Raw genomic sequence first — 15,854 nt, 5'->3', positions numbered from 1 at the left:
TCCCCACTTTCCTGTGTAGCTCCAACAACACTCAAACTTGACACCATCCCAAGACAAAGCAACCTGATTGGCATTACATCCATAAACATCTGCTCCCGCCATCATTGATGGTCAGTAGCAGCAGTGTGTACTATCTACAAGATGCACTGCAGAAATTCACCAAAGATCCTCAGACAGCACCTTCCAAACCCACAACCACTTCCATCTAAATGAAAAAAAGGACAAGTGTAGCAGATACATGGGAACACCACCACCAAGTTCCCCTCCAAGCCAGTCACCATTCAGAGTTGGAAATTTATTACCACTCCTTCATTGTCACTGGGTCAAAAGTCCTGGAATTCCCTCCTGAACGCCACTGAAGTCTACCTACAGCACATGAACTGCTGTTCAGTGTGTTGCAGTTCAAGGCAGCAGCTCACCTTCTCAAGGGGCACTAGGGATGGACAATAAATGCTGGCCCAGGCAGTGACAACCACATCGCAATGACTGAAACAAGGTATTTGTTCAGGCATATTGTTATCTCACACCCCTGCACCACAAGTCCTTTAAAGTGTACACCTGGGTCAATTACAGTACTTGTCTAAAGTCACTTGAATCCAGGCCTCCTGGCTCAGAGGTAGGGATACTACCATTCTGCCACGAGAACCCTCAAAAGTTGCTTTTAAAAATGGAGGTAGGCTCAATGGAGTATTGTGCATTATCAGCCAACGTAATACACCCCTACCTCCCTGAAATGTGACCGTCAGCTCCTGTTCCTGATCTCTATTTTCCTCCAAATCAAATTCACTCACCCCCAGGTAGGTGTCCATTTGATTGGGTGCAAGCCACTGTCTGAGAAACATCAATAAATATCAGCCAAACCTAGAACTGCTTCACCCATTACTGATCACTTCACAGCAGAGGATCATACACAGGTAAGTCAGTGTGTTCCACAAGTATGTTGTGCACCTTTATCTCAAATAAATCACCTGATTTCCCTTTTTTTTTTAAAAAGTAGTGTAGATGGAGGTAGACAAATTTAGTGCAGCAGATGGGATTGAGGATGGCTAGCTACTATAGGGGTTTCAGATAGAGAATCTGGTACTCCTCTAGCTCAGGTTGACAATAATAGATCGTCCCCATGTTTACCAACTTCAGTCAGGCTACACTGATGTTGGAAAGGGGTCATTACTGCAATCTCTCAAATCATGCAACATAGTGGGGGCCATTCTGTCCATTGGAAGAGCCAACACAGGTGTACAAACCCTGTATCCCCTCCCAAGCGCTGTCCACAATCCTTCACATTTACCCAATTTCCAGCAGTTAAACCACTTCCTTTCTGGAATTACCTGTTGAATCCGCTTTGAGCCCTGTCAGACAATACATTCCAAATTGATAACAAATTGCTGCTTTTAAAAACAAACACTCTTCACACGGCTCTGGTCTCCGTATGCTTTAACCAACCGGAAGGAGAAAGCTGAAATCTGGCAGCCCTGATACTCAAAAGAAGTCACAAAAATTGTATATAAAAAAAAGGATTTATTGAAACTGTTGAATGACAAAAAACAGACACAAAACTAAAGGTTTGGCTTTGCTGAGAAAAAACTGTGGTGATCTTTTGTACAGATGAAATATTGACTAGGAATACAGTCACCCCAAATATGAAAGTAAAACTCTGTACATTCACTAGGCATTTTTTTTTCCCACCCCAAGTCAATTTTACTGACTTCACCAAGATAAGAAAATACAATTCTGTATTAGTAAGATGCCCTCGAATGTATGAAAACATGCCCATTCAACACTACGTGCCAGACTTATTCTTCTGCATAATGAGGCTTGTAAAAAAATTCAAAGTGTACAGCACAAGGAGGAAATAAATGCAGGCATTTCTTCTCCTCTATGGTATCAGGTTATATTTTACAGACCAAAGAGTAGTACACAGTTGCTGGGAAATAGTTTCAAATGTAATTTTTGTTTATTACAACTGTAATCACTACCAATCATCAATTAGGACTAAATTCTAATGGGTGCCATTTTCAGAAGCCAAGCTACCGGTGAGGTTGCAGGGAGGGGGTTTTGGCAAGATGGGGAAAGGAAGGGGACAGGACAAATGATATTTGGTCACCATCTAGAAAAAACATGACCTCACACCAACAGGGTGTGAGAGAAGGGTTTGAGGTTGGGGAGAACAAGATAGGAACAGTGATGGTGAGGGGGCACATTTTAGAAAAAAAAAGGCGGGGGGAATATGTCAGCTTTGCTTTCTAAAACTGGCAGCCATTTACTGCACAGTACACACACACACTCACACATACACACACACACAACCTCTTCTCCTGTTGTTGCATTTTGAAGATGCCATTTGGTACATGTTGCTGTGGTAATGATGATGTCAGATATGAATTTTTAATGGCTGCTCCACCCACCCAACATCATTTCAGTTTTGTTTCAGAAGAAAAAGAGACAATATGACTCAATGTTGGACCTTGCCCATGCCTGTAACTCATCCAAATTCACAAACACCAAAAAAAAATAAAAAAAAATCAAAATTAAACATCCCTGAGCAGCAGTAATGGGAGTTTTCTTCCAACTCATCATTCCCACAGCAACACTGGGGCGGGAGGGAATTTGGGGTGGGGTGGGGGAAGGGGAAGTGGTAGAGAAAACAGATAAAAACAAAATCACAGTAGGTTAACATCCAAAATTTAATCATCTTCTTCGCCTTCATCCTCAGGATCTCGTTTCCTCTTCTGTCCTTTGATCCCTATTTCGGAAGGAACAAGGAAGTATCAAAAACAAAGTCCACAGAGCATCCTATACAAGTAACAGCCAGTTTCTCCTCAAGCCCCAGGCTCCTTAATATCCCTTTAGGTACCATTGGGGAAAATGAATGGTTTTTAATAAAAAGGGAATGTTTGGCATCCTTATTCTTCCCCGCCCTCACCCTCTCTGAAGTATCTGGTTCAAATGTGGCATGACCATAGAGTCATGCAGCATGCAAACGGACCCTTCAGTCCAACTTGTCCACGCCAACCAGGCATCCCAATCTGACCCAGTCCCTTTTGCCTGCATTTGGCCCATATCCCTCTAAACCTTTCCAATTCACATACACATCCAGATGCCTTTCACATGCTGTATGTGTGCCCGTGAGTCCGACAGTTCTCAACTGGAGATTAAACATGTGACCCTTCCGGTCTGTTTAGCTGTGACAGACTGACCACAGATTGTTGAGCTATCACTGTTACACAGTGAACAGCTTTGATCTCCTTGAAAGGAGATAACTGTATTAGAAGTCAGTGCTGAGACAGCATTCACTCCAGCCAATTCCTGGGATGACCAAGTCTCTTTAGTGAAGACAGGTTGAACTGGTTGGGCCTGTACTCCATTGGAGTTTGGAAGAATCGGGGCAATCTTACTTGAAAGATGGAGGGTCTTGAAACCAGATATGGACAGGTCACTTCCCCTGGTGGGGGACGCTAGAACTAGAGGAACAGAGTCTAAAAGTAAGAGGTCTCCCACTTAAAACAGCGCAGTCTCTATCCCACCACCCTCAACCTCAGAGGGTGGTTAGTTCATGGAACACTTACAGACTGAAAAGGCTGGGTCATTAAACATTTGATTCTCTTCAGTCAAAATTTAACAGGTCAATAGGTAGGATGTTGAGGTACAGTGGTAGCATCCCATCACTGAGCTAGGAGCTCCAGTTGTAAGTCCTACCTTCACCAATGAGATCCTAGATGATCTTGATAATCCTCAACTCCATTTTTCTCCATAACCCTCAATTCCCTTCCCAATTAAAAAGTCCCTCTCTCAGCTTTGAATATATTTAACAATCCAGCTGCAAGAATTTCAAAGATGCACCACCCTTGAGAGAAGAAATTTGCCAGGGTTGGAGGGTTTGAACTATAGGGAGAGAATGAATACGCTGGGCCCATTTTCTCTGGAGCGTCGGAGGCCGAAGGGTGACCTTAGAGAGGTTTAAGGTCATGAGTGGCACATGGGGAAGCAATGACCTAGTGGTATTATCGTTGGACTGTTAATCCAGGGACCGAGATAACATTGAGGATCCAGGTTCGAATCCCGCCATGACAGATGGCGGAATTTGAATTCAATAAAAAAAACCTGGAATTAAAGAGTTAGTTGATCACCATGAAGTCATTGTCGATTGTCCGAAAAACCCACCTGGTTCACTAATGCCCTTTAGGGAAGGAAACTGCCATCCTTACCTGGTCTGGCCTACATGTGACTCCAGACCCACAGCAATGTGGTTGACTCAACTGCCCTCTGGGTAATTAGGGATGGGCAATAAATGCTGCCTGGCCAGCAATGCCCTCATCCCGTGAATGAATAAATAGGGTAAATAGCCAAAGGGTTTTCCCCAGGAGTCCAAAACTAAAGGGCACAAGTTTAAGGTGAGAGGGGCAAGATTTAAAATGGACCCATGGGGCAACTTTTTCATGCAGAGGGTGGTGTATGGAATGAACAGCCAGAGGACGTGGTGGAGGCTGATATAACATTTAAAAAGGCATCTGGATGGGTATATGAATAGGAAGGGTTTAGACAGATATGGGCCAAGTGGGGCTAAATTAAATTTAGAATGCCTGGTTGACATAGTTGAGTTGGACCAAAGGGTCTGTTTCCATGTTGTACGACTCAGTGACTCACTGGTCTTAAAACGTGCAAGGATAAGAACACCCTTATTCCGAGATTATATCCTCTGGTCCTGGATGCCCCCAAAAGGGGAATCAACTTTTCCACACCTACCCTGTCAAGTCCCCCAAGAATCTTGTAAATAATACCAAGCCTTTAGATTTGAGGGTCTGACAAAAACCATGAAATATGATCCTTTAAATGGAGCCAGATTCACACGTAACAAAATGACTGTGAAACTGGTCGCATAGATTAACTAGCATCAGCTCCTTTGCTGATTAAAATGTGTGTTGCCTCAATTTACTTTAAAAGCACAAGGTGAGGTACCTGAACTGGTTTAGTGTATTAGATGTGTACATTAATGTCAATACCCTGGTGTTAGAATTCACAGATCAGGAAACATACCTTTTGCTTCTGTGAGGAGGAACACCCAACTATCAAAAAGCAGCGAGCAGGAGTTTGTGATACTCACCTGTTTGTTCATCCTCTTCCTCCTCTTCGTCTAATTCACCATCGTTGAAGTCCTCTTCCTCTTCCTCCTACAAGAGGAAAACAGCCCTCTTGTTAATTGGTAGTAACAACAGACCACAAAGTGCTCTGTTTAAGTTGACCAGTAATTGGGACTGTTCTTGCCTGCAACAAGGCTGAGAGATGGAGGCCCATTTCTGGGTGAAAATGCAACAGACTGCATTTCTGTTTGGCCTTTGGTAATACAAAGCACGTTGACTGAGGTGCCTCACAGCAATGTTGTCAAACAAAATATACATTAATGAGATATTCAAAACAGATGATCATAAAAAAACTAGGTTTTAAAGGAGCAAGTCATACAGTACGCAAACACACCCTTTGTCAGCATGGACTGGTTGGACCAATATTCACAAACTATACTAGTTCTATTTGCCTGGGTTTAGCCCATATCCCTCCAAACTTTGCCAATTCATGAACTTATCCAAATGTTTTTTTATATGTTGTAATTGTACCTGCACCCACCACTTTCCTGGTAGTTCATTCTGCACACAAACCACTGCATCAAAAGCAAACTTCCCTCACGTTCTTTTTTAAAATCTCTCTCCTCTCACCTCGATATGTCCCCTTGTTTTGAACTCCCCCTAGGGAAAGACCCCTATTAGTGCCCCTCGAAGTACTGGAGAAGTTCAGGGAGTGAGCTCTAAGCTCTGAGGCAGAAGCAGCTGAAGGCACAGTCAATGGTCACCCAGTCCAAAGTACACACTGCACTGCGTGGGGTGTTCTCCCCTTGGATGAGATTTAACGGAAGTGTATAACTGGGTGTAAAAGGGATCCTGGGATCATCAACCCGTTTGCCCACAACGAAAATTCCTCACTGCTGTGCACAACACGGCTACACTGTCCCAGCACAAAACAGAACTTCTCCCCTTAGCAGAGGGATCAGTGCCCAGGGACAGGAGGTTCGAGATGCAGGAGCAAGATTTTTCATCCAGAGGGTGGTGGGAATCTCGAACTCACTGCCTAGTCAGGGTGGTAGAGACAGAAACCCTCAATATTTTTAGTAGTGTTTAGGTATACGCTTGTGATGCGTATTATTTAAGGTCAAGTGCTGGAAAATTGGATGAGAATAGTTAACTGGTTATTTTTCACAGGAGTAGACTCAATGGGCCAAAGAGCCTTTTTCTATGCTGTTGACCTCTACCGCAATGCACACTTTTAAAAGCGATTCAATGCACTCAGAAGTATTGAAAAGTTTGTACAGTAAGAAGTGTAAGTCTTCATCTAGGGGACTATGTTTTTTGAACCATTGTTCTTTCTCCTTTGCTTTCAAACCAAACAAGATCCATATTTACATACAAAGAACAATCTCCATTCTCTTACACGATGCCAGTCTATTCCCAATGAGACTCGAATCACTTTCTCCAGTAAAGCAATGTAGTAAACAAACAGCTTAGGAAATGCTGAGCTTTTATAATAAGCGATAGTTTTCACCCCACACGATTGTACAACCACTCAAACATATGCAAAGCCAGTAGAGGGTCATAATTCCCCATTCGGGAGCTTCTCATTTTTCTTTACAAGCATCTAAAAAGAAACCCAATGTGTGAAAGCAACAGAAACTGTACAGTCTCAACTGTAAGTAGATTTGATCCAGTGGATGGACTTTGCTAGACAGAGTAGCGAGACCTCACCTTGTAAGGAACCAAGCCTGTGCTCCATGAGATCTGGCCTCTTGCACATCACCAGTAATTACAGCTTGATGCTGGCTATGCCTTTAGCTAAATGCCCTCTGCCTCTCCCTCTTCACCGTTAACTGACTACTTCAACGTTCTCGGTCATCTCTCCCAACGTTGCCCGATGTGGCTTGGTGCCAACTTTTTTCAATAACCCACACTGATGCATCTTGGGCATTTTACACAATGTTAAAGATGCTATGTAAACGCAGGTAGTTGTTGAGTTAAATTTTAGCAGCTCAGAAGGAGTGGGCAGAAATCTGCTCCCTTCGAGCTGACGTTGGAGATTAGTCAGAGGGTTGAAAGGAATGCCATCTAGCACCCCGAACTGCTGAGCTCCCCTGCCGTGAGCTTTGTGCTGGTCTTTCCAAAGCGCATTACCCCAGAGAATCTATGCTCAGTGCTGCGACACCAAATTTCAGATAGGATTGGCAATCTGATAAAGACAATCATGCCTACACTGAAAAATGTGTAGCCAGAAAACTTCCCCAGATTTTGTGGGGAGGATTTAGTAGCTATGAACTTACATAGCACTCATTCCCATATCCTGCAAAATAACTTGTAATAGGTTAGGCCCTTCCAAGTCATTCACAGGATATGGGAAAATATAAAAAGCTGATAGAAAAAAAAAATTATGAATCTGAGAAAACAGTTGAGGGGGAACAAGCTACATGGGTGAGTGGGAGAACATCTGAAGGCACGAGTTGAAGTGAGTTTGACAATATACAGGGTATGAGCACTGATGATCAAGATGACAATGTGTTGGTGGGAGAACAAGTGAAGCCCTGTCAGGGCACACGCTACTTTTAAAAAACAAAGGGAAATTCATCAGGACTGCATTTGTTACAAGGCAGAAGAACACTGCAGCTGGAAAGTCAGTTAGCTGTCAAGCCAAACTTTACTATATACCGAATTGCTCCAAGTCTGGAGGTGGATAAAATTACAACCTGCATTTACGTAGCTCCTCTCATGGCAATAGTCCTAGCGTTTTACATCCAATGAAGTACTTTCAAAGTGCAGTTTTTTTGGCAAGTAGGAAGCTGGGCAGCCAATTTGGACAATCTCCCATAAAACAGTAATGAAATAAGGTAATTTTTTTTTTGAAAAAAGTAATGCGATAGAGATTGAGGATTACCTGCCAAAACAAGAAAAAACAAACTGGGATGAACTACCCTGTTCTGTGAAAGAGTGCTGTGGATTTTGTTTTTAAAAACACATTTATCCTCAGGGACAGATGCCAGCTCAGTTTAAAAGAAGTTCCACCCAACAGTGCAGCCTTCCCTCAGCACTGCACTGAAAATGGACAATGTCAGGCACATTGTTTCATAAAGCAGGTACCCAAGGATTTGCTGCAAAAATCGACAGGCAACCCTATTCCTGTGTTTTTTTTTGGGGTGGGGCAGGGGGGCGTCTTGCTATGGTTTTGTGACCAACCCAACCTGATTAAATTTGTACAGCCGATCAAACATTGCATCTCAAAAATCAGAAAATGAACGCAATTCAATTCAAACTAAAACAGGACAAAAAAAAAGTGCATTTATATAGCACCTTCACTACGGTCTAAGAGGGCTTTGGGTACAAGATACTGACATGGTAATTCCTCAAATGCCCATGCCGGGGCTTCTCTGAACCAAACCGTACCTCTTCCTCTACACTGAGAGCCTCTTCCTCCTCTTCCCCATCCTCCTCCTCTTCATCCTCATCTTCCTCTTCCTCCTCCCCTTCTTCATCTTCATCCTCTTCACACTGAACTGCCTCATCATAATCTTCCTCTTCGTCAACTTCTGTACATTTTAAATAAAAAAAAAGTGTAATTCAATTAAATGCAACATATTAAAAAAGTAATACAAATGGTTTCTAAATGAGACATTACATCTACAATGGAGATTAGAATATTCTAAATGTTTCTAGAAGTGTGGGAAATTATGCACATGATCTAAATCAGTCATTAGTGCAACACAGAATTGGGACCAGTGGTAAATTCTCATAACTGGGTCAAGCATCTGGTCCTGCAGACTTTGTATCAGAATGAACTATTGATAACGACCCAAGAAATATACAAGTGGGTCCACACAGGAGGTGGATTTCAAAACCCACCAATATTCACATCATAGTCAGTGTCAGAGTCATACAATGTGGAAACAGAACTTTCAGTCGAACTTGTCCATACCGACCAGATATCCTAAACTGATCTAGTCCCACTTGCCAGCATTTAGCCTATATCCCTCTAAACCATACCTTTTCATGTACCCATCCAGATATCTTTTAAATGTTGTAATTGTACCCACCTCCACCACTTCTGGCAGCTCATTTCATAGATGCACCACCCTGTGTGAAAAAGTTGCCCCTTACGCCCCTTCAAATCTCTCCCCCTCTCACCTGAAACCTATGCCCTCTAGATTTAGACTCCACCCCCTCACCTTAGTAAAAAGACCTTGGCTATTCACCCCATCCATACCTTCTATTTACCCTAAACCATGCCCCTCATGATTTCATAAACCTCTAAGGTCATCCCTCAGCCTCAGACACTCCAGGAAAAATAGCCCCAGCCTATTCAGTGTCTCCTTACAGCACAAACATTCCAATCCTGGCAACATCCTCGCTAAACTTTTCTGAATCCTTTCAAGTTTAACAATATCTTCCCTATAGCAGGGAGACCAGAAGTGAACACAGTATTCTAATAGTGGCCTAACCAACGTCCTGTACAGCTGCAACATGACCTCCCAACTCCTATACTCAATGCACTGACCAATGAAGGCAAGCATATCAAACACCTTCACCACCCTGTCTACCTGTGACTCCACCTTCAAAAGGAACTCTGAACCTGTACCCCTGGGTCTCTTTGCTCAGCAACGTTCCCCAGGGGCCCTACCATTAACAGTACGAGTACTGCCCTGGTTTGCCTTACCAAAATGCAGCACCTCATTAAGTTAAACTCCATCTGCCACTCCTTGGCCAAATGCACGGGAACCAGAAAATAAAACTATTCCTCAGTCTCTCATCCCTCCCCTTTTCCTCATTTAAGAAAGATAGTGGACAGAAAATAAACAGAACATAATTTGGAGACATCCAACGTGACCACGCCAAAAACTGGTTTCAGCTACACAGCCACTTTGAAAAATCTAGAGCTGAGCTCATGAGAGTCAAGTTTCAACAGGGGAAGATTAAACTACAGTTCTAGATTCTTCCCTTCAAGGGATTATTGCTTGCCACGAAGAACCTGAAATTACAAGACCGGAGACTGTGCCCATATCAGGCTGTATTCCACAATCACGATATTGCTGCTCTTGGGACAGAGTTCAAGGACAGGCCTGCACTGTTTACAAGATCCAATACAGCAACTTGCCCAGCCTCCTTCAACAGGTGGGACCAGGGACCCCACACCCAGAGGAATGGGGTAGTGAACAGGAGCAACCTGCAAGTTCCCTTTCAAGCCACACACCAACACGACAGAGCACACTGTCACTGCATCAAAATCCTGAAACTCACTCCCGCACAGTGCCCACACAGTGCAACACAGCTCACCGCCACCTATAAAAGGGCAACTGGGTACAGGGAATAAGTGTTGGGTTTTCCGTAGGTGACCACATCCTGTAGGTAAGACAATAGAAAAAGCAAGCTATCATTTTACACAGCTGCATGCTTAAAGAGTTGAACAGAGTGAAAAAATAAATCAGCTGCAAACCTGTCTCCCCCAGCAACACTTCTACAGGAGCCCAGCCTATAGCTCAGGGAACAGCTCTCAATGGAGAGAATCTGACCTCCACAGGGTTCCTCCCAGACACTGCATTGGTCCACAGACAAGAATCCAACACTGCAGATGACAGGCAAGTTTTGTGCTTTGGTATATATTGGAGAAGTTACAGACTATGCTCAAACAAGACCTGCTGGACTTCATTTCCACTTCAGCTCAACAGAATGGAAGTTCAAAACAAGCAGATTAAGGATAAAAAAGTGCACAACAAACAAATAAATCAGAGGAGTTAGTCTCAACCAACTCATTTTTCTTGTGAAGCAAGTGTTCCAAATGTGGGATTTGACAATACTGTAGCTGGCCAATGACTGACTCTATACAACTTCATCCTCTAGCAAAAACAAATCATTGCACAAGGTTAAAATTCTCCAGCTGAAGGCAACAGGAGAGGGGGAAAAAAAAAAATAATGTTTTGTTGGTGCAAAGATTCCCCAGTTGTGTGTGTGTACACACAGTTGGAACTCTGATTAAGCCCCAGGCACTCTCAAACACAAAGAGGAGCGGAGAACCCAGCAGAGGAAAGTACATGCACAAGCAGAGGTGTTAAGTTACATTCTGATCCTTGGTTTCACAAACTGCTAGATGCCAAAAGTTCAGCAAGTTGGAGAACAGTCCAACAAGATTTACTGTTTCTCAACTTTTTTTTTTTGAAAAGAAAAATCTGTTTCCGTAACCACTACAAAGCTGGGTATGTTTATTTGACAAACTGTCACTTGATCAAGGATGTTGATGTGACAATAAACTGATATCTTAAACGTCAGGTCCCAGCATACAACTGAAAAATTACCGCAGCTTTAAACATATTTCTAGCTTTTATAGCATCTCTCTTTTAAAGCTGCAAGTTTGGTTCAATTAGCTAAGGAAGGACAAAGAAAGGATTTACACAAATATTAAAGCAGCTTTAGGACTGGAGATTCATAGGCAACTTCTGATAAACTTTTGTTATTGTTACACAAATAGAAAATAATAAAAATTACTTGCTCAGTGCAGCCCCGTTTTGCTTTCTTCCCCATCCAGTTACCAAGATTGTTTTATCTTCTAAAATTGCTCAAATTGAGGGAATTTAAACTGCACTTGTCTGCAAAATGAAGGGATTTAATTTTGTCTGATGATGCACTGGTTAATACCTCAATTATACTGTGGTTACTAACCAGTCGAATGACTGTTAACACAGCACACAACGGAACTTAGTTGAGCACACTGACACAGGGCACTACTAGTCAAAATTAAATCTTAAAATGTTGAAGCGAAACATCAGATCCCTATACAGTCTACAGGCAGTCATTTCCAGTGTATACAAGTATCAAGTTGCTATTTTACTCAAAAGATATTAAGCCAATTTAAATAAATGGGCTATACATTTTTGTGAAAGAGAAAGATCAATTCCAGCAGTCCAAGTGTCCAGTAATTGATAAGTTTTCATCCTGACAAACCCACACAAAAAAAAATTGCCAACAGATGTTTGACAAAACATTCAGAAGTGCTGGGCCAGAGAGAGGCCAAAACCTTTGTACCATTTGTTTGACCTTATGGGTGTTGAGCCAATAAGATCAGCAGCTCGGCAAATCAGTGAATGGGGCTTGTGTCGCATTCAACATGAGGTTCCAGGTTTCAATGGTTGCTGTGGAAACAGGATAAGATACTGAAACACTGAGGTCAGAGGGGAGGCCATCCAACCTCCAACATAATGGGACATGGGGCGTTGCTGGAGGATGTAGCACCCATGTGGTCCTTGATGGTGTTGTTGTCTAGGGACATATTACAAAAGCCCTCTTGCTCCTCTATTAGTCTTTCACTTTGCGATTGAAAACTGCAGCCTGTTTACAGGCTAGGCTGGAATGGAGCACGTTTGATGCACTGCATATTTCACAAGGGTATCTGATGCAATCAGATAAAAATCGAGTTGTTTTCTTGAGGGGTTTTAGTGTTTAACTATGCTGTCAAGATCATGGTCAAATTTACTCCTCTCACCCTTTATTTGGGGCACTGGGCTGCTCTAGTAAACCAGCCCTGGTTAAACAGAATAAAAACCAAAAGAACTGCGGATGCTGTAAATCAGAAACAAAAACAAAGTTGCTGGAAAAGCTCATCAGGTCTGGCAGCATCTGTGGAGAGAAATCAGAGTTCATGCTTCGGGTAAAGGGAAGAGTTGACCCAAAGCATTGAGGGAGTGTCACTGAACCTGAAATGTTAACTAATTTCTTTCCACGGATGCTGCCAGACCTGCTGAGCTTTTCCAGCAATTTCTGCTTTGGTGCCAGTTAAAACAGTTGAGTGTGCATACAAACTATTCCAGGCTTTATATGAAGTACCATTTTAAAAAAAAAGTTTCAAGGGAACTCAACTTTTAGAGCTTTTCTGATTGACCCTATGGGTCAGAGAGGACCTTCCCAGCTCAACTGAAAAAGGTTTCTTCCATAAAGTCAGAGCATGGAAACAGACCCTTCCGTCCAACTTGTCCATGCCAACCAAGTTTCCCAAACTAAAATTAGTCCTACTTGCCTGCTTTTGGCCCATACACCTCAACCTTTCTTATTCATGTACTTATCCAAATGTCTTAAGTGTTGTAACTGTACCTGCATCCACCACTTCCTCTGGCAGTTCATTCCATACACATTACACAGGGTGGTAAGAAGTTGCCCCTTGTGTCCCTTTTAAATCTTTCCCCTCTCACCTTAAAATTATGCCCCCTAGTTTTGAATGGAACCAACCCCAGGGAAAAGACTTTTGCTATTCACCTTATCTATGCCCCTCATGACTTCATAAAACTTCTGTAAAAGGGTCACCCCTCAATCTTCTACGCTGTAGTGAAGAAAGTCCCAGCCCCTCCTTGTAACTCAAACCCTCCAGTCCCCGTCAACATCCTTCTGCTGCCGTCCTTTCCCCAACACTCCAATCCATCATTGACTTGTGGCTAAAGAGCCACACCCAATTACAAGCCAATTCCTTCAGGACAAAACTGGGGACAGTTCACAGCAACAGACTGGACATTGGAGAAGGACAGACAGGAGTTTAATCACAGAAATTTTGGTGTACCGTCTTCCTCCTCATCATCATCGTCCACACCTTCTGCGTACGCTTCAGTATCCGAGTCCGGTGCCTCTTTGTCTTCGCGATCGTATCCATCGAGGTACGTCAGTTGTGGGAGAAACTTGAAGACATTTTCTCTGTAATCATTGAGGTTTGTCACCTCGCAATTGAAAAGGTCTAGACTCCTCAGGTTATCCAATTTTTTCTGTAAATAAGGTGGGTGGGTTGGGGGGGGGGGGGGGGGAAAAAAGGGAAGGGGGAGGGGGGGAAAAGGAAAAAAATCCCCAAAAGGTTTGGTTTGAAATTGGGCCAAAAAAAAAAAAAAAGACAACTACAGAACAGACAGTTCAAATCCTCCAAATATTCAGTGTTGACAGTTAGTCTGAAAATAACTGCTTCAGGAACCCCAAGAAGAATTTCCTCCCAAAATTGAGTAGCTCAAACAACACAATCCTATACAGATTACCAAGCAACTTTGATTGAAATGATCCTAAAGCCATAGACTGATCTGCAAGACTCCAGATCTAAGTGGATAGCTCCTTCAGATAGCCAGCACAAGGAAAATAGACCCAATGTCCTCCTTCTGGTTTAAGATCCCTAGAAGTGTGGGTTAACCCTAGTCTTGATGGATCTTTCCCTCCAAAGGCTTGCTCCTTGAGTGACATACTGGAGTCACCAGTGACAGCAAGTTCCAAGGAATATGGAGACAACTCTGCAGGAGGATTCTGCCTTAGAAAAGCTTCAACGAACACAACTTTGCCTGGGGCTGTCCTTTTAGGGCAGAGAAGAGAGGAAATAGTCCTCCTCACAAATAAAAAAGGTAGCGTGATATTGGAACTCTCTGCTTCAGAAAGTAGTGGAGGGGAGTTATTGAATTTTTTTTTTTTGAAAAAGGCAGAGGTAGATGGACTTCAGGGCAGCACGGTGGCTCAGTGGTTAGCACTGCTGCCTCTCAGCACCAGGGACTGGGTTTGACTCCACCCTCGCGCGACTGTGCACATTCTCCCAGTTTCCTCCCACTGTCCAGATGTGCAGGTTAGGTGGATTGGCTATGCTAAGTTGTCCGCATTTCGAGGGATGTGCAGGCTAGGTGGGTTAGCTACAGGAAATTGGAGGTTACAGGGACAGGATACAGGGGTGGGGGTGGTGTAGGGTATTTTGATTTCTTATTTACTTCACATTTGTAATGGGTTTCTTCTTTGTTAACAATCTTCATTTGTAAAGTTTGGCACTATTGTATTTTTCATTAAAAAAATGTTTTTTTTTGAAAAAAGCAAGCCCACCAGGTAAAATGATGTAAGGGGATTTATGAATCAAAACAGAAACATCCAGTGAGAATTAAAATATATGAAGAACTAGAAATCTGTCAAGCTTGTGGGAATAGTATTTATAGTTGTATTGATCAATATTTACAGCCCACCTCAGAATTGGGTATGAGATTACAAATTCAGAGTTCAGCTTTATATCAGTTGGCCACTTGCTGCAGGCTACTCACCAGAGGTTCTATTGTGCTGAGATCTTTGATTTTGTTGCCGCTGAGGTTGAGATGTGTGAGGTTCGGACATTTTTCTGCCAAAACTTCTAGCCCGCCTGAGATTCTGTTATCACTTAGTTCGAGCTATATGCAAACATTAAAACATCACATCATTAGCGCTAACACAAATTGGGGAGTCAGTACTTTTAAAAAAAGAAGTACTGGGAGCAAGAGAAAGGAATATTCAGTTCAGTCCAGTCCAGTCCAGTCCAGTCCATCAAGGGCACTCTATTTCAACATCATGTGTCCACATCTGATCCTGGACTTCCCTTGCACGTTGGCAAACAGGAATCTCTGAAGGATAATTGATTATTTCTTCTGCACAGCACTTCAGAACTAACACAAAGGTTTTAACCCAGCACAACTGGGAGTTCTAGACCATAGGAGGTTGAGAAAGATAAACTGAGACTATGATGGTACCCCAAGATCACAAAAAGCAACATCTGATAGAAGAGTTTGGTTATTCTTTTGATACCAGCAACTAACAATTTCTTTGGTAACAGATGTTCATGGAAACATGGGGGGGGAAACATGTTCTAGTGCAGCTGCACAGTTGGCTGGAGGGCTGGTTTGCCATGCAGAATGACACCAACATCAGGGGTTCAATTCCTGCAACTGATGAGGTTAACATGAAAAATTGTCCTCCTCACCATCTCCTGAGGCATGGTGACCCTCAGGTTAAACCATCATTAGTCGCTTCACTATC

At 42.9% G+C, this 15,854-nt stretch overlaps 1 protein-coding gene across 1 annotated transcript in view; it reads right to left on the bottom strand.

The window, feature by feature from the left end:
• Positions 1 to 1,498: 1,498 nt before the first annotated feature.
• Positions 1,499 to 15,854, bottom strand: part of LOC109935725 (acidic leucine-rich nuclear phosphoprotein 32 family member A) — a 17,243-nt gene continuing 2,887 nt past the window's right edge. Inside the window, exons 2-6 of the mRNA XM_048615753.1 lie at positions 15,110 to 15,232; positions 13,621 to 13,819; positions 8,472 to 8,614; positions 5,102 to 5,168; positions 1,499 to 2,743 (exon numbers count right to left, since the gene is read on the bottom strand). Of these exons, the coding sequence (XP_048471710.1) occupies positions 2,685 to 2,743; positions 5,102 to 5,168; positions 8,472 to 8,614; positions 13,621 to 13,819; positions 15,110 to 15,232 (591 nt within the window). The 3' untranslated portion in view covers positions 1,499 to 2,684. The remainder of the gene's footprint in view (positions 2,744 to 5,101; positions 5,169 to 8,471; positions 8,615 to 13,620; positions 13,820 to 15,109; positions 15,233 to 15,854) is intronic.

This window comes from Rhincodon typus, chromosome 33 (assembly GCF_021869965.1).
Source record: "Rhincodon typus isolate 14 chromosome 33, sRhiTyp1.1, whole genome shotgun sequence".
NCBI lineage: Eukaryota > Metazoa > Chordata > Chondrichthyes > Orectolobiformes > Rhincodontidae > Rhincodon > Rhincodon typus.
The sequence above is the reverse complement of the archived record's forward strand: the minus strand, read 5'-3'. Positions and strand labels throughout refer to the sequence as shown.